This window comes from Saxophila tyrrhenica, assembly GCF_035928015.1.
Source record: "Saxophila tyrrhenica strain CCFEE 5935 chromosome Unknown scaffold_27, whole genome shotgun sequence".
Lineage (NCBI taxonomy): Eukaryota > Fungi > Ascomycota > Dothideomycetes > Mycosphaerellales > Extremaceae > Saxophila > Saxophila tyrrhenica.
Genome location: NW_027041759.1, coordinates 109,937 through 135,219, shown reverse-complemented (window position 1 = coordinate 135,219; position 25,283 = coordinate 109,937). Strand labels below are relative to the sequence as shown.

Genomic DNA, 25,283 nt, shown 5'->3' with positions numbered 1-25,283 from the left:
GGAACTGTTGGCAATACGAACGATGTATCTGGGTATCATTGGAATGTGTAATACTGGTCCTCGCGGACCCTCGCCTTCTTGACAGCCCCTCCCATGCATCCGTGACACACCCTCAATCCCTCGCCCCATACTTTGCATAATACTCCTTCATCGCCTCCACCTCCTCCGTCCTCCCCAACCCCTCCATGCCCTTGACAATATCCCCCAGCGTCAACACCGCCACGACCGGCACTCCCGTCTCCCTCCTGACCTCTCCAATCGCACTCCCCTCACCCACACTCCCGCCATCCTTCTCCTTCCGCCCGGGCATCCTCTCCTCCCGATCCACCGCGACCACGATCCCCACCAACGTCCCGCCCTGCGCTTTGATAATATCCACCGCCTCGCGAATAGCTTTGCCGGACGTCATCACGTCGTCGATGATAACCACCCTCTTCCCCTTTACCGTGTCCCCGACCAACACGCCTCCTTCCCCGTGGTCTTTGACTTCCTTCCGGTTAAACGTGTACCCCACATCCTGATACTTCTCCCCGTCCAGATGTGTCAAGGACAATAGCGTGGTCGCACAAATCGGTATCCCCTTATACGCCGGCCCGAACAGCACGTCGAATCCAAACTCGGGGTTTCGAGCAGCGTAGTCGTGCAGTGTGCGCGCGTAGGCGGAGGCTATGGGGCCGACGGTGCCGCCGGTGCAGAAGAGGCCGCAGTTGAAGAAGTAAGGGCTGACGCGGCCGGATTTGAGGGTGTAGGTGCCGAAGGTTAGGATGGAGGAGGAGAGGGTGAGGGAGATGAGGGAGTGTTTCCATTCGGGGAGGTCTGAAGGGTTGGCCATGTTGAGAGGTCGGTGTGGTGATAGTGAGTAGGCAGGTGAGGTTGGATTTTGGTTTTGTGTGAAGGTGGGGTGGAGGGGCCATTGGTGGGGCGGGCCAGTGGGGTGGGTGGAAGAATGAGATGCCTTGTCGCCTTCTTACGCCTTGCGGATCATCCCATCTTGTTGACGTCGCCGGTCTGGCGGTCGATACTGCTCTCCGGGAGATGATGGGTACATGATCACGGCCCAGTAATGGATAAACTCGACCATGGCCCAATTCAACATCTGCCGCAAGCCACACTCGTACTCCGACCCCTGTACCCGTCTGTACCATCTTGTCATGCCACCGTGTGAAAGCAATATAATGATCAATAGACCCAAGGCCCACCCACCGCCCTGATCGGAGCCGCTCAATCTGAAAACCCTTCCAACATGGCCATCCTCCTCCTCGCCCTCCTCCACGGCTTCCTATCGCTGGCCACAGCCCAAGAAGACACCCCCCGCTGCTCCCGCATCTCCGCCCGCTGCAACAACCCCTTCAAACTCTCCCGCGCCTCCGCCTTCTGCACCTCCATTCTCGGCATCGGCACCCTCACCACCACCGTCTACCCCTCCGCCACCACCGTCCCCCTAACAACCTGCAACTTCACTCCCTCCGTCCCGCCACCACCATCCTCACCACCAACCGAAACCACTCACGCGCCCATCGGCCCCTCGAGCCACAAACCCAAATGCCTAGGCGGCGCGACGAATTGGCCACAATGGTACTCCGCCTGCGCCTGCCTGCCCCCCTTCACCTCCCCCACCGCCACCGTAACAAACACGGAACAGCACACCCTCACAGGCCCCTTCCACGTAAAAGCCTGCGGCGGGAGCGTAGACGGGCAGTACTTCGTCGACGAACCTGATCCCGGGCTTACATTCATCGTCTTCACGCCCTCGGAAGCGGAAGCGGGACCGTTCTACCTCGACCAGCACGGCTGGCTCTACGACCGCGAAGCGCCCGATAAGCCATTTGTGGTCTACGTCGGTCCGCGCAACGAAGGACAGAGCGACTGGCCGGTGCGGCAGACGGATCAGTTCGCGGGTGCGAGGAGAAGGCCGATTGTGTGCGAGGTGGATGCGGGATGTGCGCTCAAGTGCTCCGGGGACCCGGGGCATGGGTTTAATGTTAGTTCGGAGTCGTTGGGGGATTGGCGGTTGTCGGATCGGGAGGAGATTGATGTGTTGGATGAGTTATTTGAGGATCCTTATGTTGTGCTCTTGTGACGGTAGATGGGAACGTTTGTGATGGTGGGAAGCAAACCGGATGTGAGGGTCGAGTGGAAAGTTCAACAACTATATACTACCCCCTGACAAACGCCGGCAAGCTTCATTAATCACGTAGTCGTCGTCTTCATTGTACATACTTCATGTCCCAATCTCCTACCAAGTCACCCAACAGTCTCCTAAGCATCACACGATCGGCGATTATTTCCCACCATAAGCCTTCTGGATCTCATTCTTATACTTCTCAGTGATGCCTTTGCGGTTGAGCTTCTGTGCGGAAGTCACGAGGCCCTGGTACAATGTCAGCATACATATCTCCCACAGCACCGTCCAGAGGGTATGATTAAAGACTCACATTCTGCGGCGTCCATTCCTCATCGCTCAGCACGACTCCCTCAATAATCTCAATCCCCGTCAACCCACCCTTCTTGCCCGCACTCTGTAACTCCTTCAACACCGCCGCATTCACCTTCTCATTATGGCACAAATCCTCCAGTCCATTGCCCTTGACTCCATTCTCACTCGCCAGAGCCTTGAGCGCCGGCTCCGCAGGGACCACAATCGCAATCGGCTTGTTCTTCGTCGTATCCGCGAAAGCGCAGATGTTGCCAACAACCGGCACACCGCGGTACACGCTCTCCAGCTTCTCGAGGGCAATGTACTCGCCATGCTGCATCTTGACCAGATTCTTCTTGCGGTCGATGATGCGCAGCTGTCCGGCAGAGTCGAATTCGCCGATATCGCCTGTCTTGAACCAGCCATCATCGGTGAAGGACTCCTTCGTCTCCTTTTCGAGATTGAGGTAGCCCTTCGTGACACATGCGCCGCGGATCCAGATCTCGCCTTGTGGTGGCTTGTTGGTGGAGTAGTAGCCGGCGTCCGCAAAGTCGACGAGCTTGACCTCTACACTGCCCGTCACCTCTCCGATGGCGTTGTCGGTCCATGCCAGTGGGTCCATGAGAGCTCCCATGGCGGCGGTCTCCGTGAGACCGTAGCCGGAGATCATGGGTGCAATACACATGGAGATGAAGTGCTGGGTCTCCTTGGAGATGGGTCCGCCGCCGTTCATGCAGATGCGCAGGCGGCCGCCAGTAGCCTCCTGGATCTTCTTGAACACGACAGTGTCGACGATGCTGGTGCCGAGACCGGATAGCGGGAGGTAGCCGGAGTTGTTCATCATGAAGGACTTGGCACTGAGCGCGCCCCAGAAGAGATTCTTGGTGATGGCGTTCATCTTGCCGACCTTGGCCATGATGCCCTTCTTGACCGTCTCCCAAACAGCGGGGACGCCGACGAGAATGGTAGGCTTGAATTCGGCAATGTCGCCAGCGGAGTTGCGGAGGCTGGTGTCAGTGAGCGTGCGTGGGTGCCCGTAGCCCATGGTGCCTCCCCAGAAGAGACAGGCAGATTCGAAGACATATTCCAGGATATGGGCAAGCGGGAGGTAGGTGAGGAGACCATCACCAGGTCCGAGATAAGGTCCAACGATCACGTCTACGCCTGCGATGGCAGCCAGGACGTTGCGGTGGGTCAGCAGCACACCCTTGGGTGCGCCAGTGGAGCCAGACGTGTACATGATGCAGCAGAGGTCTTCTGGCTTCGGTTCGACAGGGTCGACCATATTCTCCTCGCCCATTTTGACAAAGTCGGTGAAGCTGGTGACTGTGAGATGCGAATGAGCCTCCTTGAGCTTCTTGATGTCCTCCTCGACCATCTTCGGATCGCGTTTCGACGTGTACGCATCGTCGTTGTTGTAGATGACATGCTGGATGTCTTTGGCCTCCTGCAGCGGCTTAATGAGAGTCGTGAGCAGATGAGGATCCAGAAAGATGGCCTTGGCCTTGGTCTGTTGCAGAGAGTGCTTCAAGCCGTCTTCACCAAGCGTGTCGTAGGCCGTTACAATGGGCATACTCTGACTGCCGGCACCATGCGCCGTAGCCAGCCAATGTGGGTGCGTCGCAGCGAAGATATGGACACGATCTTCAGCCTTCATGCCCAGCTTCCGGAAGCCGCATCCAACCTTCAGCACCAGCTGCTCGTACTCGGTGAAGCTCATGTACTCGTACTTGCTGAGTTCAAAGTACTGCCACTTTTTGTCGACCTCCTGCTCCTTGCCATCCACCATCTTCTTCACCTTCTTCGTCTCCTCGTGCGTCTCCAGCAGCCGCCGCTTGCCCACCGCTTTGGCATTGCCGTATTTCTTGCTGGAGCGCTTGATGATGTCGAAGATGGTGTTGACTCCCTCCTCGGGCGTGACGCGCAGGCTGTCCTTGGTCCGGGCGTTGCGTCGCGGGATGGTCTCGCCTTCCTTCTTCTCCAGACCGGGGGCTTCGACGGTGTAGGGGGCCTTCTTGTAGACTTTGGGCTGGGGGACCATGGACTTGAGGTCCTTGCGGTTCATGATGTCGGCCATGGCGTCGGGCGAGAGCTGCACGTTGCTGACGCTGGGCGAGAGGAAGTAGTGCGAGAGCTGGTCCAGCAAGTTCATGCGGGGAGGATGTCCGTCAGTCCAGAGTGGTATATGTATGTGAGTTGGGTAGGTGGTGTGTAGGTGAGGTGTGGACATGTGTTCTCGTTCTTGTTTGGAGTCGAAGTTGAAGCTGCCCAGCGACTGACCTCAACGTCACTCGCCCAAAGCTCCTTAGCGCCGGCACTGTCCGGAACAGGCTTGTCCAAAACAACCTCGCCTCGTCGCCATGATGAAACTACAAACACCGCTATGGACGAGCTCATGGCGGCCCTCGTTGACGAGGTGGAAGACGTCGACGAAGGTATAGTCCATTCATTCTCTTCTCAGTCACGCATAGTGACAGGTTAGTGCAGAAACATTCCACGTCTTCTTCCAGAACCACTCCTCTACGCAAGACCTGGGCATGCTCGACCCGAGAGCAGAAGAAGTGGAGCTTGCTATCAACGGAAGAGACTTCACCATCAAGCAGTCACCGGGCGTCTTGCAGTCGAAGCGGGAAGGCGGCACGACGGGAGCGGCAGTCTGGCGAGCATGTCTCGTGTTCGCAGAGTGGCTGGCGTGGGCGAAGAACCCTCTCTTCTCATCCGACCTGCTTACTTCTGAGAGTGTTACCCTAGAGCTGGGGTCAGGCATCTCTGGCGTCGTGCCCCTGATTGCCAGCCCTCGCGTCGGCCGGGTGGTGGCAACAGACCAGCAGTACGCCCTTAAATTGCTACAAGAGAATATCACCAACAACCTGCCTGCGGCCAGACCGAAGTCACCCAAAGGTCACACGAAACAGCAGCACGCCCCGCCGAGCAACATCGATGTCCTGGCACTCGACTGGGAGACCTCGGACATTCCCGCCTTCCTCAGCACTCAAGGTCTACGAGATGGTGTCGACGCTGTCCTGATGTGCGACTGCATCTACAACTACGCTCTAATCAAGCCACTCGTTCAGACTTGTGTTGAGATCTGCCGAGCTCGATCTACTCGTCAGTCCAACATTGATGAAAAATCAAAGCCGACGATCTGCTTAATCGCTCAGCAGCTTAGACAGCCCGACGTATTTGAGCAATGGCTGCAAGCCTTCATGGCATCCCTTCGTGTTTGGAGAGTGCCGGACGGGATGCTTACGAATGGACTGAAGGAGGGCAGTGGCTACGTCGTTCACGTTGGCCTTCTACGGGACAAGTGACAGGTCGCTGGTCAATCGAGATATGGTGAATCATAGACGGGTGGCTCTTATGGCTTTGGGACCGACTCGGTGAAAACTACTGCCGTTTGGCTTTGCAGAGAGGACCACAAGCACCCGTGGACAGTGAGCACCTTCCTGCATTCATCTCCACCAGAAGCGCAGCTGCTCTGGAACTCAGAACGCGGCGATTGGATGCACGCACTCTTTTGATTTCTGCGGGATCATCGTTCTGCTCAACACGGGTCTTCCCAACAGCAAGCTGCTCACTTTGTATCTTGGTTTTCTGGATCGATGCTTCTCGACGATAAGACTGAACTCCATACATTGCGAGCACAAAAGTCCTCGCCACTTCCGCCGTCCAGACGCCACCCTCAGATCACCCACTACAAGAGCTCACAAGCGCCCAACTCGCAAAACAAATCCCTCCTATCGTAAACGGTAGCGCCAAATGCACTGCCGGGAAATCAGGCCACAACCTCTCGCACTCCGTGAGCGTCTGCATGATCCTCAGCCCTAGCACGAAAAAAGGGAGCCCGAGCAGGTAGGCCAACAAGACCGCAGGACCCTTGTCGGTGCAGACGTTGATAGGAAGACTATCAGTTTTGTCGTAGGCGATAAAGAGGCACATGAGAGCTACGCCTCGAATGACATACGAGAGCGCCGTGGAGCCGTAGATTACCATGAGCCAGCGGTCGTATGGGGCCATGGGCTTGGGCATGTCCTCTTCTCCCTCTGACTGAGAGTCTTGCGATGCTGTTGGTGGTGCTGGGGTCTGCTCAGTATCCGGCTTCTCGAGATCCAGCTGAACAGAGACTGGATCTGATTCTGGCAGGCCTGCAGGCTTCCCAGCAGCTACGGTGGAGTCCTGTCAGTACTAAAATCTACCATCGTTCGAACTTCGTACACACCGTCTGATCGTGTCGGCAGTTTCTCATCCATCTCGTCCCACCTAGGACCTTTGCTGAACGCCAGGAAGCGCTCGGTAACGGACTGCAGTGTCTCTTCGTCCTCGTCTGAGTCCCACATAGTTCTTTGAGTCCATTTCAAAAGATAGATACTGCAAAATTACATGCGGGTGGCTGTGCTTTTGACAAAAGATGCCGTCGCTTGTAAGCTTTCCTTCAACTATGGTTGATGACTGTAGGTTGTATGGCAAGGCTCCGCTATGCTGACCATTCGCTTTCAGCACACCTGGCATTCGAACAGGATGCACGACTCTATTTACACGCTATGAACAAACATACAGCTCGCCAGACCAACCACAAGCATCGCCAACGGCAACGTCAAATGCACCGCCGGAAAGCTCGGCCACCATCTCTCGCACACCGTTAGAGCCTGTGGGATCTTGAACGCGAAAACAAGCAGTATCGGTACAATCGAGTAGACGAATAGGATCGTGGGACCGTAGTCGGTCCATAAGTGGGGGCTGTCGTGGTGGCCGTGAAAAGGGTCGGGGTAGAGCACGAGGAGAATGAACGAGGCGAGCATCCATGAGAGATATGTCAAGCCGTAGATGGCGACTACCCGGCGTCTTTAGGGTGTTATGGGCCTGCAGGCTCGATACCGTAGGAATTCGCATCGAGGTGAGCAAGCCGGTGGTATCGGTGCAGGTGTCTGCTCTTCTTGCAGTGGAGCGGACGGGGCTGGTGATTGCTTCTCGAGATCGAGCTGGTCAGGCGCAGGTGCCGAGTGCTCGAGTGTCTGACATCGCTACAGTAGAGTGTGGTCAGTATTGCCGTCGGACATCGCTTCGAATGAAGGACCTACTGGTTGTGTCAACTGCTGGTCCATTTCCTCCGCGGTCCCGGCTCCTGCTTCGAATGCCATAAAGCGTTCAATGACTGAGTGCAGCGTTTCTTCTCTGTCTTCTGAGGCCATACGACTTGAGGAAAAGATCGTCTCGCCTCTGGATAGATGTCCTAGAGGTGCTGGATGCTACAAAATTCGGTGCGAGTTGCTGTGGTATTGACAAGAGATGCCGCAGCACGCTGATGCGCTTCTCCTCCGACTATGGCTGGTGGATATAGGTCCCATGGTAGGATTTCGCTATGCTTACCATTCGCTTGCAGGCTTAGCCTCCAGCCCGAGGATACAGATCTGGCGTGCTTAAAAGGACTTGCATACTCTCTGGAGCCCCTTGCTGCATACTGCGCGAGCTCGGCGTACGCCTGGAAGATTACGAAGGGCGGTACAGGATGTCGCCGGATCGTGTCTCCGCAGCATACCAACTTTGATCCAACATAGGTAGCTACCGTAGTCAGAAGATGGAGACACGCCAAGACGAGCAGAACCATAGTTCCAACCCTCGACCGACCTCTCGTGTGCGAGTTGAATCTTGGGTAAGCACCGCGAGGAGGCGGCTAGCACCCTTGGATTAGAATCGTAACCAGGTGCGACACCTCTGGTATATCGTGCCACTTGTCCTCAAATTTGCAGTGCACCCTCTCGACGCTCCAGACAATCCGAGTTGCAGACCAACGCCATCCGAGAACCATCAACATGGCAAGGCCGGAGGAGAACTTTCTCAGCATCGGCGGAGCGACTCCACGCAAGTACTACGACCGCTTGATGGCTTTTGCACCAGCAGACGCCGCGGGACAAGTGGTGGAAGAGACACGAGCAGCGCCATCATCGGTAAGTTAGAGCACGGTCATGGAGGCGATATCAGGTCGGCTGACGTTCTCGAGCAGCGGTCCAGTCTGGAAGATCTCGAGCGAGCGTGGGCAGCAATAGATCTGGATCTGGAGAAGCAGGCGACGACACCTCTACTCATCAACTTCGAAGAGGAAACCTCAAAAGAACCCTCAGCACCGGCACCTCAAAATCCCCAAGCCACCCAGCGAGGCCGCGAAATTTACAACCGCTGGCTCATCGCCATTCACGGTCCCTGGATCCTTGCAGTCTTCATCTTGTGGTTTCGATACAGTGACCTTGTGCCCACAGCAGATTTCTGTACCGATGCAGGCCCTGCAGCCATCCAAGCCGTCCTGTACGGAGCGTTGTGGTTGTTTTGTACTTGGTTCTTCATCCAAGGCTTCCTGGTGTTCGAGAGGGCATCCCCGAATGTCTCCTGGGTTCATCTGGCGATTCCGCTCTTCTTGATCGGCCGCGGTGTGGCGAGATGGGGGTATGTGAAGCTTGGGATCTGCTCGTGAAGTGGCCTCCAAGGAATGAGGATGTCTAGGAATAAGATCAGGGTAAAGTTCACATGTTATTTAGTCTGCACCGCTCTTCTCCAGACGAAACAGGTCGCAGAACAAAAGTAGCAGCTATGACTAGATGCCACCACTGACTCGAATCCAACCGTTCCATCATCAGCATCATCACATAGTAGTCTTGGCCAGCCTTATCCGATCCATCCTGACCATTCGCCATAGCATACCATCCGAACGCTCTACCAAGTAGACAACTGTGTAGAAAGATGACCATGTAACATCTGGCTATCCTTCTCCTCCTCCTGCCGGTCGCGCCGTCCTGGTATAGAGCCTACGGGTCGAAGGGTTGGTTGAGGAACCTGTTGTTCCAGGAGAACACTATCAGCGCGCGGCGCTAGGGGGCGGTGTTTAGTCTACGAAGGTCGGCGGTGCTTAGGAAGGGATCAGCCCAGCGCCAGCTTGGAACGCGGGGGGATGTTAGTCTACCAGGTAAGAGCAGGAGCATAAACCAAATGTGTACGAGTTCTCTCAGGGCAACGTGACATATGAGCTTCTTCTCCAGGCCACAGCGATGGATGCTGCGACGACTGATGAAAAAGGAAGGTTGAAACCAAAAAATCCGCCGTATGCGCCCCCGAAGGAGAACAATAGCACCGGACTACCGCGCTGTGCAATGCAGAGTCCAGTGCTAGGTGAGTGGCATGCTTGAGCGCCGTCACCACAACAAGGTAAGTATGAAGAGAGAAACCACGAGGAAGACGGAGGGAAGCAGAGGTTAAGTAGTCCTCAAACGGCGCTAAATTGGCGCGACCGGCTCCCTCGGATGTGGTAGAAGGGGGCTGGGAGAGTCACGTGGTTTCACATGACAGACCTCTGAGTGAGCCGTGCGGAGATTGCAAGAAGAGCCTGCTTACAGTGTCCGGATGAGTGCACTTATCTCGAAGAAGATACCACTGCCTTCCGCAGCTGCCCGCAAAAGGGGGCGTCTCAAGTCGATACGCTGCTAAAATCATGAATCCTGAGCGTTGTGAGGGCTGAGCGCACCGAGGCGACGCCGATGGAGACCTACCCACTTGCATCCACCCACGCCACTACCCACGGTATCAATGCGAACTGCTAATAAGATTCAGAACTGCCATGTGGACACGTTAGAGATTGCAAGAGGCCCACATGTCCGCCGAACGCCGGATATCAACCTTGATTGCGCACGCGAATAGTACAATACCTCAACTGAAGAGAAAAAACATCTCGACCGCCGAACAATAAACCTTTTCACTGCCGCGGACCGTATGCGTTTGACTCGGGGTTCACCATGGCGAGGTATATGAGCGGTAAGTGTAGCCACGCTGATTTCCCTATAACCATCTCTTTATCCCTAGTATTCCTTTCTTACCCTGCCCCAAAATGCCATCCTTACTCACCTCCTCTCTCCTCTTCACCTCCCTCTGGACGGTGGCCACCACCGCCCAAGATTCGTGCGCGGTCTGCGACGATGTCCACTTCTTCCTTGCCCGTGGCAACAACGAGCCCTATCCGGGCCGCCAGTCAGCCCTCGTCGAAGCCACCTGCAACGGCCTGAGCAGTTGCGGCTATGAGGATCTCATCTTCGCGGATCTCGCCAGCGATCTCTACTGCCAGATCACCTACGACGCGACAATCGCCGGCCATGTGCAGATGACGGCGTATGCACAGAAATGCCCGGATTCCAAGCTCATCTTGGCTGGCTACTCGATCGGTGGCCAGGCGGCGAGTGACGTCCTTGGGGGTGCTGGCGGCGAGCTGGCCAATGGCTGTATCCAGCCGGAGATCCCTGCTCTCGACTTCAACAGCAGCCCGGCCAACCAGAGTACATGAGTCGCTTTCCCATATACAAGGAATTCCATACTGACTGTCTTGCAGTCGCCGCCGTCATCATCTTTGGCGACGTCCGCCACACCGCCAATCAGTCCTACAACTTCGGCTCCGGCGCCTCCTTCGATGGCCTGTTCCCACGAACTCAGGAAATGCTCAACAACCTCGACCAGTATGCAGACATTATGCGCAGCTGGTGCGCTGACACAGATCCGATCTGTGCTGCGGACGGCCTGGAAGCAGACATAGAGAGCCATCTGAACTACTACGATCTGTACTCCGAGGCCGCCGCTTCGTGGATCAAGTCCGTCGCGTCGCTGACGGACGACTCCGACTCCACGACAAACATCCCCGTGAGCATTTCGGGGACGGTGCAGGACCAGACCGCTGGGACCGCTACGCCTTCGGGTTCCGTCACTCTTAGCACGGAATGGACGAATACCATCTCCTACGCACCGTGCACCACCACCGCTCACTCGCAGCATGTCTCTAGCATGGCTCCCTCCGCTGCTTGGAACGCCACCTCACCCTATGGCAATGGAACGAACTTCACGATCACAGTCCCCTCCACGGCAACGAACGCCGCCGTGACAAAGGCCAGATTCGCCCCGAGCGCGTCGGCGCGTCTGATTCCTTCCGTCAACGGTGGGTCGATGGTTACGGTGGGGTACGGCCTTGCTTTGACAATGCTGGCCATGATTATTGTGTAAATTGGAATCGGACACAAAGACATAATGTTTATACCTTATTAGTGCGGTGTGGGATCGTGAAAGTGCGCCCAACTCCATCCCGAATTTTCACGACTCATCACTCAACTTCTGCGTGCGATCTCTCGACTATTCCTGTTCTTGCAACTTGTGACCTGCGGCTGAAGTGAAAGGTTTCCGTCTCGAGGTTTCGTTTGGATCCTCTCGTCTCCCGTTGCGCTATCACGTGCCCTTACGACCGTAAGCTGTCAGCCAGTGGGAGACTATGCCAAGCGAATGCCCCGAACAGGCAGTAGCTTTTGCCTTCGTCGCGGCCGATAACTGATATGCGGGAGTTTACGGCTGCTTCTCTGTCGTTGCTAGACACTCTGCTGTGCATAAGCGATGTGTTGACCATGTCACGACCACAAAGTCCGGAACAGGAGCTGGGATTCGGGACGCAGCTCAAGACTCAGATAAGTACATAGAAAGATTCCTCACGTTACGAGAGCGTCTCATCTCAGCTTCTCACTCTGTGGTGTTTCCAACTCCTGCAATTGGTCTGTAGTGAGAGCACTACGCCTCACGATTCCTCACGCTTCCGTCGAGGCAGACGAAACAATATACATATACCGCGTAGATCGAAGCTATCAGCAATACAGTCCTCCCGCTCGATTCATCGTCAACAGCCCACGTCCGACATTCGATCAGTTTTCGATACCTAATCTCTGTGAATATGACCTCTCCCACCACTGTCCGCAGCAACATGGAGTCCACAGTCCAGGCAATGGTCTCCGGCCTCAACGCACCCCTCGATCACGACGCCCTCCGCGCAACCCGCACCGACGACCTCATCTACCAGTTCTTGCCGGAATCCCTCGGTGCTCCAGCCCGAAATAACGAAGAATGGAAGGAGGTGTTTACTCAGCTGAAGGCACTGTTCTCGAGTTTTGAAGTAGATATGCCTTGAGTCTCTCGAGCGTGCGGATGTGCTGACATGCTCAGGTGACCCTGCGTCTCTGCTTCTACGACACTGAAGCTCGAGGTGCGTGTCTACACGGCAAAGTCGATACCCAGAGTCCGATTGGGCCGGTGACGATGGAATTTGTATTCATGATCAAGTTTAATGAGGCGGGGGATAAGATGGCTAGGATCGATGAGTTCTTCGACAGCAAGGTGTATACGGAGTTCTTTGGGAGAGTCGAGGAGGCGATGAAGCAAGGTGGTGAGCATCAATAAGACTTGATGGGGCACTCGAATGGAAAGATCTCCGCTCCTGGCTTCTGTGTTAGTGCCTGTCTTCTTCAGTGCATCAGCTTGCTGTGTTATTCTGTGGCCCGTAGTCTTGGTGGGAACCGTTGAATTTGGTCGTAGCTGTACATGAAATTACTTTTGGTCTTTCGACGTCAGGAGCGTCTTCGCGATCAGCCCTGATGTGTCTTCTGGATATGCTCAATGGCCTCCAAAACTACACAACGTTAGCAGCCACTCAATCACAAACACGAACTGTACTCACCGTATCCCACAAACACCTTCGGGTTCTCCGTAGCCGGGAAATGCCCCAAACCCTTCATAGCTTGATGCTTCCCGCCCGGAATCTTATCGCAAGTCTCCTGGCTCATATCCGGCGTGTTGCTCCAGTCGTACTCGCCAGTCAGCATATAGACAGGACAGCTCTTGGTGTCGATATCCTTCATCCTGCTTCGGCCGTCCCAGCCGCCAAAGTAGAAGTCCAGGTCACCGTGAAAGATGCCGTACGCCTGGGCGGAGTACATGTGCCAGACGAGCTGGCGGTTGACGAGCGGGGCGGTGGGAGCCATCATGCCGTAGATCCATTCGGGGGCGAAGAGGGATTGGTTGACGTAGGGAGAGCGGTCGTACCATTGGCGTTCCTGCGCGAACAGTCAATACTCTATGCAAGGCAAGGGAGCGATGATGGCGGGTTTCATGGCATACGTACCATGTTAAGGTAGTCGGAGCCCTGAAGTGGGATCGTACCCATTGCACCAACTTCCTTGTTACGAACAGCTACCGCCAGACAGACTTGACCAGCCATGGATGCACCACAAACGATGGCGTTCTTGAGACCGAGCTTCTTGATCGCTGCGGCGATGAAGCCAACGTAGCCGTCTTCGGTGTTGGTGTGATTGCCTGTGAATGTCAGTTCTTTTGTTCCATCTTGTCAGAAGGATCCAGTATGGACGACACTCACCAGGCTGATATCCCTCATAAGGAAAACTCCTCCCATGAGCCGGAAGATCAACAGCTGTCATGTGGCACTTCTCCAGCATACGCTTGTCATTCATGACACCGTGGTACTGCCTGCTGTCGCTTCCAGCGGTGTGAAGGAAGAGAACCTCCTGCGATCCGTTGCCGGCTTGCTCGTAGAAGCACTTGCACCGTCCCCATAGTGGTGAGGTGATGTATGCATATCTGCCGACGATTTGGTCTTCGTCAAGCTCTGGCTCAGTGTCGGCTGGGGTCTCGCCAACCAGCTGGTCGTGCAGCAGTTCAAGAACGCGGCGCCAAACGTGAGTCCTGGTAGCCGTAGCCCGTTAGTAGTCGATAAAACACACGACCTGTGACCGTCGTACCAGTGAGCAAAGGCTGTCTGATCGCCTTCAACGCTAATGCCCTGCTGTTTAATGTTCTGTTGTCTTGTCAGACCCCATTCTCATGTTCGACGACCATCAGTCCGTACCATGCCGAACATGCCTAAATCACGGTCAGCCTGCTCCACACCACTACCAGCTCATTGATCACTCACCCCAATAACTCTGATACGGCCGCACAGGCGTCTGCTCAAAAAACCTCTCCCACTGCTCCGGCAGCGCCACAAGCGTAAAAACCGCGTCCTTCGTACTCCCTGTTCTCAACTCCGCTTTACCATTCGTCACCGTACACAAGATCACACTATCGCTGCCATGAGACTTGATGCCCCAAGTAGCTGGCTTCTCAATAGCGTTGGAAGTCGTGAAGGCGCTGAGCTGAGCGTCGTTACTGGATACTTTATTGACCTTGTCAATGGAGGAGGAGAGTTGGGAGGGCAGGTCTTGCCAGGCGTATGCTTGGGAGGACATGGTGTTGGTGCCGTTAGTGGAGGTCTTTTGTTTCTTCCCTCGAGGAGGCATTGCAGGCGAAGAGGAAGATGGCTTTATAATACTGCGAAGGAAGAGATGGTCGAAGGATCGGAGCAAGGAACAGACGGTTGGAAGTCGCCTACCGGAGGTTATATGCCATGCTCAAGCTCAGCATCCCGCCGAATGGCGTAGCATCTCCACCCATTCGTGAGCTCCTGGGAAACGACTCCCAGGTATGCGGTGTTGATCGCAACCCATTGAGGCACGTAGTTTGCGGAGTCGCGGGGCTGTCTGCGTGTTTGTTCGGCGGACGGCCCTGACGAACCCTGACGCACGGCAAGCGGCGCAACGGAGAGGACAGCTTTGAGAGCTCGGCTCAGGTACTTTCTCCAAGGAGGAAATGAGGAAGTCGCATTGTTGCACGTGATTGTTATATCCGGTAGTGGGGTGTCTGCCGGCGAGAGATTGACCCCGCACCGTCGTCGGCATTGCTCGTGGAGAGGCGATGTCATGCCGCAGAGGACAGAAGAGAAGTATATAACCGAAATCCAAGTTAGTTGTCGTACGCCTCTTCCTGAAGCAACCTGACTTCGTAACTCTCAATCTGGCGAGACAATCCAAAAGACTGAAAACGCAACACGCGAAAAACAGCAACGGAACGCCCAACATGGCTCAGAATCTCCCTTTCAAGGTAAGCAGTATTCCTCAGTAAGCATTGAGCGGGATGTCGCAAGATGAAAGCGGTTGATGATGGATGCGAGGAAAGACATGGCTGTTCGGCAGACCGACAGTCCATATCATCCGCCGTCACATCATCCCGTTGCAGAGAACATCATCAATAAGAAAAAGATATACTCACACCCGCCCCTTCCAGATGAACAACCCGGACCTGTTCCGCGACAAATCCCTCATCGGCGGCGAATGGAAAGAAGCCTCCTCCGGCAAGCGCTTCGACGTCTACGACCCCGGCAGCAACAAAGTCTGGGCCACCGCGCCCGACAACACCGCCGAAGACACCGATGCCGCGGTCAAAGCCTCCTACGAAGCCTTCCAGTCTTTCCGAAAGACCAACCCAAAGCAGCGCGCACAGTGGCTGTTGAAATGGGACCAGCTGATCAGGGACAACCGCGACGATCTGGCGAAGATTGTGACGTACGAGTGCGGGAAGCCGATTGCTGAGAGCCAGGGGGAGCTGGACTATGCGCTGGGGTTTACGTGGTGGTTTGCGGGCGAGGCGGAGCGGGTGATGGGGACGGTGCAGACGCCGAGTGCGCCGAATCGGAGGGTGTTTACTATCAAGCAGCCCATTGGGGTTGCGGTGGCGCTGGTGCCGTGGAATTGTGAGTTGTCCTTGCACCGATGGAGGAGCGGTAGATGCTGACGGGTTGGTAGTCCCGATTGCCATGATCTTGCGGAAGGCTGGTGCTGCGCTCGCGGCTGGCTGCACGATGGTGGTCAAGCCATCTCCAGAGACGCCTTTCTCCGTCCTCGCGCTGGCATATCTGGCAGAGCAAGCCGGGTTTCCGAAGGGTGTCTTCAGCGCCCTGACAACGTCTCTCGAGAATACGCCAGCGCTCAGTGAGGCTCTTTGCCGGCATCCGCTCGTCAAGAAAGTCACCTTCACTGGTAGCACGCGCGTTGGCAAGCTGGTTGCGAAGCATTGCTCGGATGGTCTCAAAAAAGTGACGCTTGAGCTTGGTGGCAACTGCCCATTCCTGGTCTTTGACGATGCAGATCTGGATCAGGCCGCAACTCGTGAGTGCTAAAGTAGCCATTGGAATTCCACGTGCCTTGCTGATATAGTATCGCAGAACTCATGGCCCTCAAATACCGCCACGCCGGCCAAGCCTGCATCACCGCCAACCGCGTCTTCGTCCAAAAAGGCGTGTACGACAAATTCGCAAAGATCCTCGCAGAAAAGGCCGGCGCACTCAAAGTGGGCCACGGCGCGACTGAAGGCGTGACAATGGGTCCAGTGACCACTCCTCGGAGCTTGGACAAGGCAGAAGCGCACATCGCAGATGCAAAGAAGCTGGGAGGCCAAATCGTGCTCGGCGGCAACAAGCTGCACGGCACGAAAGGGTACGATGGATACTTCTTCGAGCCGACGCTCATCACGGGTGCGAAGAAGGAGATGATGATCTCGTCTGAAGAGCAGTTCTCGCCTATCCTGGCGTTGTTCGAGTTCGATACCGAAGAGGAGGCGGTGCAGAAGGCGAATGATACTTCGATGGGTCTTGCTAGCTGTAAGTCGAGACGTCCCTAGTGATCAGCGATGATGGCTGACAAGATGATGCCGCAGACTTCTTCACCAAGAACATCGACCGCACATGGCGATTGCTGGAAAACCTCGAGGCCGGCATGATCGGCATGAACACCGGCAACTCTTCTGCGGCCGAGACGCCGTTCGGCGGTATCAAGGAGTCTGGATATGGCAAGGAGTCGGGCAAGGACGTTGGTGAGTTGATGTCCAGCAGCCCCTTTCGAGATGGCGCTAACCTGCGGTGTAGCGGTGAACGAGTATTTGGTCACCAAGACTGGTACCTTGACTCTCAGTGGGCAGTACTAGGATGCTACTCCTGCTTCTTCAAGGTATATGTAAGAACACATGTAAATAGCAGCAGTACAACATGTTGTCTCGCATTCAATGGATCAAGTCGTGGTTGCCCCGTTCGCGCACGTTTTGTCCCCACACTGCGCCCCGGATCTCGACTCCACAACCGTTGTTGGCTCAGATGGCAGCGAACTTCAACAACATTCTATCGATACCTTGACAGTGCAAAGACAAGAAATCAAGCTCATGCGCACCCAAGCGTAGCTATTGCTGTTGTTGATGTCCACCGAAGCATGTGATTGTCGAAAGGCATCGCCTTCGATCTCAGACACCGCGCGACAAGATGGAAGTCACGCCTCGGCGCTCCGTGAGCCGAGGCATCTTTGTGCCAACAGGCGACGGGACCTTGATCGTCTCCGCAGTTAGATCTGACAGTCTGTTCTTCCATCTCATCCTCTTTCCCTTCGAAACAGTTGACAAGACCATCCACCCATCTATCGTTAATTACCATCCCAGACCGCCATCATGTCGTCTCCTCGTAAGAAACGCAATCCCCCATACTCTGCAGTGATCCCGAAGCTAAGCACAACCACGAGCAGAGCAAATCCGCACCACCACCACCGAACTCCTCAACATCAAACACCCCATCATGCTCGCCGGCATGAACGTCGCTGCTGGCCCTAAGCTCGCGGCCGCCGTGACGAACGCAGGCGGCATTGGTGTCATTGGCGGTGTCGGCTACACACCTGATATGCTGCGAGAGCAAGTCGCAGAGTTGAAGGCTGGGTTGACGGATAAGAGTGCACCGTTTGGTGTTGATCTGTTGTTGCCGCAGGTGGGCGGTGGTGCGAGGAAGACGAATTATGATTACACGAAGGTAGATCAGCCCTAGGACTTCTCAGTATTGTGAGACACTTGCTGACTGGGCCGTCATTGTGGTCATAGGGCAAGCTTGACGAGCTCGTCAGCATCATCATCGAGAGCGGAGCGAAGCTGTTCGTCAGCGCTGTTGGTGTACCACCAAAGAGCATCGTAGATCGATTGCACAAAGAGGGCATCTTCTGTGAGTAGAGACGATTATCCACAACGCGATCGCCAGTACTGATACAGATGCAGACATGAACATGATCGGCCACCCCAAGCATGTGCAAAAATGCCTCGACCTCGGCGTCGACCTCATCTGCGCCCAAGGCGGCGAGGGCGGCGGCCACACCGGCGACGTCCCCACCTCCGTCCTCATCCCCACGGTCAAAGCCCTCTGCGAAGGCCACAAGAGCCCCATGACCGGCAAGGAAGTCCAAGTCGTCGCCGCCGGCGGCATCTTCAACGGACAGAGCTTGGCTTCGGCCATGGCGCTCGGTGCGTCCGCCGTCTGGGTCGGTACGCGGTTCGTGCTGTCGGAGGAGGCAGGCGCGCCGAAGGCGCACAAGGAGGCTGTGAGGACTTCTGGGTTCGACGACAATGTGCGGACGATTATCTTCACTGGGCGGCCGCTGCGGGTGCGGAAGAACCCGTACATCGACAACTGGGAGACGAACCGCCAGAGCGAGATCAAGGAGCTTACGGACAAGGGCACGATTCCCGTGGAGCACGATTTGGAGAAGATGGGCGATGATGTTGATGATGACACGATGGACAATGCGAGGCCGTTCTTGATGGGCAAAGTGGCTGCTGTTGTGAATGAGTCGAAGAGCGCAAAGGATATTATTGACGAGATGGTTGGCGGTGCGGTGGAATGGATTGGCAAGATGAACTCGTCGATTGTTGGGAAGTCGAGGTTGTAGAGTGTTGAGCATATATTTTGGATAGTTACGATTCAGCATTCGACTGTGTACACCGTCTGGACGCTGTGTGGTGTGCAAGTGAATGAGTTCCACGTGGTATGTGATACTGCATGTGCTCTTCGAGCCGACGTCGGCCTCGCTGCGACGTTCTTGTCCAATCTCCAGCGAATCCCCTCGCTCCCTTCTCCATCTGCAAAACGTTCTTGACCACACCACAACACTCGACAACACAGCAGCATTGACATCTGCTTGCTCGAGAGCTCTCATCGTAATAAGTCCCTGGTGTCTCTGTTGGATTGAATCACACGACAAAAGTCACTTGCATGGCAACCCATGGCCTGCCGGTCCTTCATTTCGAGACTTGAAACCGCAGATGTAACCTGCTCCACCTCCAAATCTGGAGGATCAAACAACAACCCGACAGCCCTTCGCTATTCTTGGCCACACTGAGCACTATGGTCAGAATAGGGCCGTGGGCTGTGACAAAGGTGAGATGAGCAGGGTGTAGGAGCAGATGTAAGAGCAGTGGTACTACTTCTTCTATCCCATGTCTCCTCTCCTTTGAACGCAAGATCAGACCTCTTTCGATTATCTTTCTTGTCCTTACGTTATCAAAAAAAGGGCTGGTCTCTTACCACACTCGTTTCCATTTAGAGAATATACGCATCTTGCACAGCTCGAGATTCTTGTCGACCACAATGTTGACCATTCCATCCTTCCTTACCGCCCTCCTCGCGGCCACAGCCCTGGCATACCCACAACCAGCGGTTGAAGAGCGAGCCACCGGCCTCACACGCAAGCACCTCACTCCTAAAGGCCGCAAGGCAGGGCTCTCCGGCTACATCGGCATCCAGTCCACCCCAGCCTTCGCCCAACTCGCTCCCCATTTGAGCTGGTACTCTGACTACACCCCTAATACCCCCCCATCTCATGGCCTCAAGGGCGTCGGCATGCTCTGGGGCGCCTCCGGCTCCTCATGCGGCTCCACCTCTGACGACCGCCTCGCAACCTTCAAACACATGATCAACAAAGGCAACATCCCCGACACCATGTTCGGCTTCTACGAACCCGACTGCTCCTGCCCTTCCTCCTCCGACATGACCGTCGCCGAAGGCGCCTCCGACTGGAACGCCCTCCTCTCCCCCTTGGATAAAAAGCACGGCACCATCCTGGGCAGTCCTTCCATGTGCAAACAATACGACGAAGACTACCTCACGCCCTTCAAGTCCCGCATCTCGCGCCCCTGGGACGTCACCGCCATCCACGTCAACAAACCCAACCTCGCCGAAGCGAAGAAGGACGTCGAGTACTACGTGCAGAAGTACAAGAAGCCCGTGTGGGTGGCGGAGTTCGCGTGCGTGCATGATCAGCCGAGCTGGGAGCCCTGTACGGATCAGGGGGAGATTGATCGGTTTATCAAGGATGTGGTGAAGTACTTCGAGGGGAACAAGCATGTCGTGGCGTATGGGCCGAGTAACGGGGAGGGGTTGGGGGAGGTGTGGCCGTTGACGAGGGAGGGGAAGTTGACGGCGAGTGGGAGGACGTATTTGGAGGCTGTGAAGAGGGTTTAGGGGTGTGTTTGTAGGGAGGTGTGGATCTAGGCTTTGAAGGCGAATGTTTGGATCGATGTACGAGTACCCGGGCTGCCGGGCTAGGTATGGTCTGTGTCAAAATGATGGGTGGATAGGTTCTCTGAAGAAGCCTGCAGGGTCTCAGGACCATGTGGTGCTCCAAGACCTCTTCACCTTTGCTCTACTTGTCGAGACACCTGTCCACAGTCGCGAGCTACAGCCACCGTGGGAGCGAGACCCAAAGGCATGGGATGTCTCACTCGATCGACCATTCTTAGTGCGCGATAGCGCTGTGGAAGTGCAATGCAGCGTAAAATGCCATCAAATAGAATATACATACAGGAGAACAGCGCTCAAATCTAAACCTCATCCGCAAGCGCTCCCTCTTCCACCTCAGTGCTAGCATCGTCCCGCCCGGCCGACCTATAATAATTGTAGGCCAACTTCTCCACGCGATACCTGTTATGAAAGTCGTTCCCTCTCCAATCGACTTCTTCATCCGGCCTCGTACCCTCCAACCACAACTCCAACGCACGACTCAGATCCCGCATATAGCGATCACCAAAGACCCGCGCTTCGGGGTCATAGCGCTCTTGCTTCATGTCGTAGTCCGGGTGTAGGTGGGACAGGGGATGCACAAAGGCGGATTTGCATCGCGGCAGGTAGAGGAACCAGTTGAGGATGTCTGCCACGATTGGCGGACTGCGGAAATCGGGCGTGCGGAGCCAGGTCTCGGTGTACTGGCCTTCGAAGAAGTCTACTGACCCGACGTCTGATTCTGAATCTGAGTCTTCGTCATCGAAGTCTTCCCAGCGATTCCCAGGTTCTTCGTAGTCCTCCTCATCGGTGTCGGACGGATCAATCATCCCGTTGTGATAGCGAGCCACCTTCCCTTCAGGAATCTCTTCAGTCCACTCCGGATCACCAAGGGCGCTCTGGGTTTCCTGAAAGCAAATAGTGAGAGGTGGCAGCACGGGCATGTTGGGAAACCCCTCCCGCAGCGAGCCGACGGCCTGTCGCATCCCGCCGTCGAATTCCCCGTCCACCTGTTGTCCACCGTGCTGGCAGTAGTTGATGCGGACATCGGTGCGCTGGAACCGGTTCCACTCCACCTTCTTGGGCAATTCTTCTGGGCTTCTTCTCACGTCAGGCGTGATTGCCAGTGATGCCTCGCACTTCTTGTACATCCAGGTTTCCATTTCCTCGCGCAGGTCCTCGTGCGCTGCGCAAACAGCCATGGTGGTTTTCTCCTCTGTCCGACACAGCGGATAGTTGATGGTTCGGTCTGTAGGGAGAATATCGTCGTATATCATCTGTCGTAGTTCGAGCGGGAGATCGAAGAAGCCTGTGGCGGGTCGCGGCGCTTCGATGCTGTGCGTTGTAGTCTCGGGCCCTGCGGTGGTGGGCGCTACAGTGTCGAGTCCTGTAGCGATGGGCACCTCAGTGACCTGTCCTGCAGTGGTGGGCGCTGCAGTATCGAGTCCTGTAGTGATGGACGCCGTGGTATCGGGTCCTACAGTGAGGGCCGCAATAGTGTCACACACGTTCTTCTCCACATTCGCGATTGCTTGAGAGTCGTCGTAAAGCTTGTAGACCGCTTTTCCTGAGTGGTGGAGAACGACGATGTTGGAGATAGAGGAAGATGGAAGTGTAGAAGATGTCTTCAGAGCGGAAAGCAATGTGAAAACTGTGTGGACGTCTCCTCATACTTATACTTCCTGAGACTCACAAGCGCATCTTTGTGCTTACCTACCTTTCGTTGTCCTTTCGAGAAGTACTAGAAGGATAGTGAGGACGAGAACCTAAATAATGGTCACTTCTTTGACCATCACCTTTCATCGGGTTGGCACTGAGCCGACATCGGCGTCGCGTGTTCAAATTCCTGACTCGGGTCGACTTCAGGCCATGGAGTACAACATAGGGCGTACACATATGCTGCACGAAGAACCGTAATAAAAGTCCGGTCATGCTCGTACGCTGGACACAGTCTTTGAGAAACAGAAGGAAGAAGTCAAGATGAAGAAACACCTTACCATCGTTATCAAACTGGGTACCGTTCCTGTACCACCGTTCCTTCTCACAACAACCATACTAATGCTAATCCCAACCCAGGCACCTCCTCCATAGTCAACGAAACCACCCACGAACCCCTCCTCTCCACCCTCTCCACCATCGTCGAGACCTGCATCACCCTCCGCCATGAAGGCCACCGCGTCATCCTCTGCTCCTCGGGGGCTATCGGCATGGCCCTCCGCCAAATGGACATGGAGCGGCGCCCCAAACACCTCCCGCAAGTGCAGGCTTTGGCGGCGATCGGACAGTGCAAGCTGATGAGCATGTGGGACCAACTGTTCATGCACATGCGGCAGCCGGTCGCGCAGATTTTGCTGGGGAGGAACGATATCGCGGATCGGACGCAATATTTGAACGCGCAGAATACATTTACCGAGTTGTTGGGGATGGGCGTGATTCCAATTGTGAATGAGAATGATACGTTGAGCGTGCAGGAGATTAAGTTTGGGGACAACGATACGTTGAGTGCTATTACGGCGGGGATGGTGCAGGCGGATTATCTGTTCTTGATGACGGACGTCGATTGTCTCTACGACAAAAATCCACGGACGAACCCAGACGCGAAGGCGATCGAGGTGGTGGAGGATGTGGGTGAGTTGGCGGCGGATGTGTCGAGTGCTGGCAGTGCACTTGGGACGGGCGGGATGGGGACCAAGATTGTGGCTGCAAGGCTGGCGACTGCTGCTGGAGTGACAACCGTCATCACGCGAAGTAGCAAGCCAGGCAACATCTGGCAGATCGTCAAGTACGCCGAAGCACAGAAATCTGCAGCACGAAGCATGGAAGGCAGTGGAGAGCTGCCCTCACAAGAGCCCAACCTCCACAAGACCGCCATCACCAACGGCACCTCCACACCACGCCTCGCAGAACCCACTCTCCCACCACTACACACCCGCTTCCTCCCCGACCTCCACCCCATCCGCGACCGCTACTTCTGGCTCCTCCACGGCCTCGCACCCCACGGCACCCTCTACATCGACGCCGGTGCCCATAACGCCCTGACCAACAAAGCCGGTCTCCTCCCAGTCGGCGTCATCGACGTCGAAGGCAGCTTTAGCCAACAAGAATGCGTGCGGCTCTCCGTCTTGCCCACGCGGACCTCGCCGCTCAGCGAAGGAGAAGAAGTCGGCCGAGCGCTGGTCAACTATTCGTCGGCCGAGATCAAGCGATTCAAGGGAGTCAGGAGCAGCCAAATTGCGGAGATTATCGGGTATGCAGACAGTGAGTACGTGGCGCTGAGGGAGAGCGTGGCGTTGTTTCGGAGGGAGATGAGTCGGCCGGTGACGCCGATGAATGAGAATTCGAAGAGGATTAGTCTGGGAAGGTTGAGCAGTTATGTTGATAGTTAGGCGGGATATGAAAGGTATGTGCATGTCCTTTGGGATGCTTTGAGATGCTCATATAAATGCTCATTGGACGTGGCAGGCCGCTGGATGCGTTGGTAACTGGGGTGCTGTCCCAGGGCAAGCGTGTTCCTCTTGGATCTCCGAATGAAGCAGACTGGGCTGTGGTCACGCCTCCACTTATGGCGCATCTTCACACAGCGGTCGGTCTAAGGGCAACCACCTCCGCAGCTTAGACGGAACAAAATGCCCTACGGCGGATGTGCGGTTGTTTGGTGATGGGGCGCTGAACGTACCCTTGCCAACGGACGGGTGAAGCTGAGCGTTCATTTGACCTTATGAAGCGTCTCTCTATGAGGGAGAGGAGTATCAATCTGAGCGGGCTGGAGGGGTGGGTTGACACCTCACACGCCCATCGATGTAAGCCGTCGTCATTTGAGATCGCTGTCACATGCTCGATTCTTCTAGCGGGCCTTGGCGCTACACAGCGGCCTAAGATCGAACTGCTTTCCAGCCTCCTTCGTACGAATTCCTTTTCACCACGACGAAATGTTCAACCATCCCCGGCGACCCTCGTCTATAACGATGTGTTATGCGCGGGCGCCGAAACCACCCGCTCTCGGAGTGCAGCCACCGCTCCCTTCCAACCCTCCCGAAGACGATGAGGTGAACATTCTCGCCAAGCTCAAGGCGCCGACGGCATCGCACATCACCACTCAGAACATACCCTTCACCGACCTTCCGCCAGAGATTCGTAACCGCATCTACTCACTCGCTCTGCCATCCACGACCGCCGAACTCATCATCGCCACCCCTTTCCGCGACGAAGCGATGACGTTGGGCAGTCAGCCAGCACTCACGAAGACGAGCCAACTGATCCGCACGGAAGCGCTGCCGATGTTTTATGCCAATGCGACCTTCACCGCTTACATCGAGAACGCCGGTTTCACCGAGCTCTCGAAGTGGTGCAAGCAAGCCCAAGAGATCACCGCGTCCATCGACGTCCCCTACATCAACATCAAAGTCAAGCTGCTCGGAGAGATTGGCTGCGTCTGCGACCTCCTTGGGTTAGTGAAAGAGCTGGGATCGACCGACCTTGCACGTTTCAATTTCGGTGTTCCCAGCGCCAGCAACACGATTCTAGCGCCAGCCAGTACGTACCACCGTCAAGCTGATTCCGTACGCGAGGCTCTAGCTCTAGCAAGAGTTTTACAGTACCAGGGGACTGCGACTGAGGCGGGCCTTCGTGCACAATTCGACCAAAGCTTCGGAACGTTCGATGGATTTCCTTGCTACCTCGTACATTGTGAGTGTCTTGTCCATGAGAATTGGATGAAGACTTTGGAATAGACTCGCTCCGCTCCGACATGCTTAGGGTTATGGCAATCAATTGACGGTCATGTCAGGCTTCGGGAGCATTAGGTAAGTCTTAGGACAGGGTGAGACAGAATCAGTGATG

The 25,283-nt window shown here is 55.6% G+C and overlaps 15 protein-coding genes across 15 annotated transcripts; 10 read left to right on the top strand and 5 right to left on the bottom strand.

Moving 5' to 3' along the window:
- Nucleotides 1-112: 112 nt before the first annotated feature.
- Nucleotides 113-832, bottom strand: URA5 (orotate phosphoribosyltransferase; the record flags this gene model as incomplete). The annotated part of the gene is made up of 1 exon (XM_064808061.1): nt 113-832. The coding sequence occupies one exon, from the start codon at nt 830-832 to the stop codon at nt 113-115; it is 720 nt and encodes a 239-aa protein (XP_064653783.1).
- Nucleotides 833-1,243: 411 nt separating this feature from the next.
- On the top strand, nt 1,244-2,080 carry LTR77_010843 (uncharacterized protein; the record flags this gene model as incomplete). Its single annotated transcript, XM_064808060.1, has 1 exon — nt 1,244-2,080. One exon carries the CDS (start codon nt 1,244-1,246, stop codon nt 2,078-2,080), a length of 837 nt encoding a protein of 278 aa, XP_064653782.1.
- A 201-nt stretch (nt 2,081-2,281) lies between these two features.
- FAA4 (long-chain fatty acid-CoA ligase) lies at nt 2,282-4,568 on the bottom strand (the record flags this gene model as incomplete). The annotated part of the gene is made up of 2 exons (XM_064808059.1): nt 2,282-2,371; nt 2,436-4,568. 2 exons carry the CDS (start codon nt 4,566-4,568, stop codon nt 2,282-2,284), a joined length of 2,223 nt encoding a protein of 740 aa, XP_064653781.1.
- Nucleotides 4,569-4,799: 231 nt separating this feature from the next.
- Nucleotides 4,800-5,727, top strand: RKM5 (Ribosomal protein lysine methyltransferase; the record flags this gene model as incomplete). Its single annotated transcript, XM_064808058.1, has 2 exons — nt 4,800-4,851; nt 4,904-5,727. The coding sequence occupies 2 exons, from the start codon at nt 4,800-4,802 to the stop codon at nt 5,725-5,727; spliced, it is 876 nt and encodes a 291-aa protein (XP_064653780.1).
- Nucleotides 5,728-6,103: 376 nt separating this feature from the next.
- On the bottom strand, nt 6,104-6,753 carry LTR77_010840 (uncharacterized protein; the record flags this gene model as incomplete). Its single annotated transcript, XM_064808057.1, has 2 exons — nt 6,104-6,579; nt 6,636-6,753. 2 exons carry the CDS (start codon nt 6,751-6,753, stop codon nt 6,104-6,106), a joined length of 594 nt encoding a protein of 197 aa, XP_064653779.1.
- A 1,473-nt stretch (nt 6,754-8,226) lies between these two features.
- On the top strand, nt 8,227-8,882 carry LTR77_010839 (uncharacterized protein; the record flags this gene model as incomplete). The annotated part of the gene is made up of 2 exons (XM_064808056.1): nt 8,227-8,361; nt 8,418-8,882. 2 exons carry the CDS (start codon nt 8,227-8,229, stop codon nt 8,880-8,882), a joined length of 600 nt encoding a protein of 199 aa, XP_064653778.1.
- Nucleotides 8,883-10,286: 1,404 nt separating this feature from the next.
- Nucleotides 10,287-11,443, top strand: LTR77_010838 (uncharacterized protein; the record flags this gene model as incomplete). The annotated part of the gene is made up of 2 exons (XM_064808055.1): nt 10,287-10,728; nt 10,782-11,443. 2 exons carry the CDS (start codon nt 10,287-10,289, stop codon nt 11,441-11,443), a joined length of 1,104 nt encoding a protein of 367 aa, XP_064653777.1.
- A 742-nt stretch (nt 11,444-12,185) lies between these two features.
- LTR77_010837 (uncharacterized protein) lies at nt 12,186-12,658 on the top strand (the record flags this gene model as incomplete). Its single annotated transcript, XM_064808054.1, has 2 exons — nt 12,186-12,374; nt 12,425-12,658. The coding sequence occupies 2 exons, from the start codon at nt 12,186-12,188 to the stop codon at nt 12,656-12,658; spliced, it is 423 nt and encodes a 140-aa protein (XP_064653776.1).
- Nucleotides 12,659-12,843: 185 nt separating this feature from the next.
- Nucleotides 12,844-14,499, bottom strand: LTR77_010836 (uncharacterized protein; the record flags this gene model as incomplete). Its single annotated transcript, XM_064808053.1, has 7 exons — nt 12,844-12,887; nt 12,936-13,311; nt 13,380-13,570; nt 13,632-13,957; nt 14,014-14,069; nt 14,121-14,134; nt 14,187-14,499. 7 exons carry the CDS (start codon nt 14,497-14,499, stop codon nt 12,844-12,846), a joined length of 1,320 nt encoding a protein of 439 aa, XP_064653775.1.
- A 667-nt stretch (nt 14,500-15,166) lies between these two features.
- LTR77_010835 (uncharacterized protein) lies at nt 15,167-17,068 on the top strand (the record flags this gene model as incomplete). The annotated part of the gene is made up of 6 exons (XM_064808052.1): nt 15,167-15,190; nt 15,374-15,839; nt 15,892-16,254; nt 16,311-16,745; nt 16,802-16,957; nt 17,010-17,068. The coding sequence occupies 6 exons, from the start codon at nt 15,167-15,169 to the stop codon at nt 17,066-17,068; spliced, it is 1,503 nt and encodes a 500-aa protein (XP_064653774.1).
- Nucleotides 17,069-17,578: 510 nt separating this feature from the next.
- On the top strand, nt 17,579-18,837 carry LTR77_010834 (uncharacterized protein; the record flags this gene model as incomplete). The annotated part of the gene is made up of 4 exons (XM_064808051.1): nt 17,579-17,591; nt 17,653-17,930; nt 17,999-18,116; nt 18,170-18,837. 4 exons carry the CDS (start codon nt 17,579-17,581, stop codon nt 18,835-18,837), a joined length of 1,077 nt encoding a protein of 358 aa, XP_064653773.1.
- A 493-nt stretch (nt 18,838-19,330) lies between these two features.
- LTR77_010833 (uncharacterized protein) lies at nt 19,331-20,408 on the top strand (the record flags this gene model as incomplete). The annotated part of the gene is made up of 2 exons (XM_064808050.1): nt 19,331-19,341; nt 19,514-20,408. 2 exons carry the CDS (start codon nt 19,331-19,333, stop codon nt 20,406-20,408), a joined length of 906 nt encoding a protein of 301 aa, XP_064653772.1.
- Nucleotides 20,409-20,767: 359 nt separating this feature from the next.
- Nucleotides 20,768-22,247, bottom strand: LTR77_010832 (uncharacterized protein; the record flags this gene model as incomplete). The annotated part of the gene is made up of 2 exons (XM_064808049.1): nt 20,768-22,095; nt 22,241-22,247. 2 exons carry the CDS (start codon nt 22,245-22,247, stop codon nt 20,768-20,770), a joined length of 1,335 nt encoding a protein of 444 aa, XP_064653771.1.
- Nucleotides 22,248-22,424: 177 nt separating this feature from the next.
- On the top strand, nt 22,425-23,830 carry PRO1 (Glutamate 5-kinase; the record flags this gene model as incomplete). The annotated part of the gene is made up of 2 exons (XM_064808048.1): nt 22,425-22,458; nt 22,521-23,830. 2 exons carry the CDS (start codon nt 22,425-22,427, stop codon nt 23,828-23,830), a joined length of 1,344 nt encoding a protein of 447 aa, XP_064653770.1.
- A 579-nt stretch (nt 23,831-24,409) lies between these two features.
- Nucleotides 24,410-25,160, top strand: LTR77_010830 (uncharacterized protein; the record flags this gene model as incomplete). Its single annotated transcript, XM_064808047.1, has 2 exons — nt 24,410-24,977; nt 25,030-25,160. The coding sequence occupies 2 exons, from the start codon at nt 24,410-24,412 to the stop codon at nt 25,158-25,160; spliced, it is 699 nt and encodes a 232-aa protein (XP_064653769.1).
- Nucleotides 25,161-25,283: the final 123 nt, after the last annotated feature.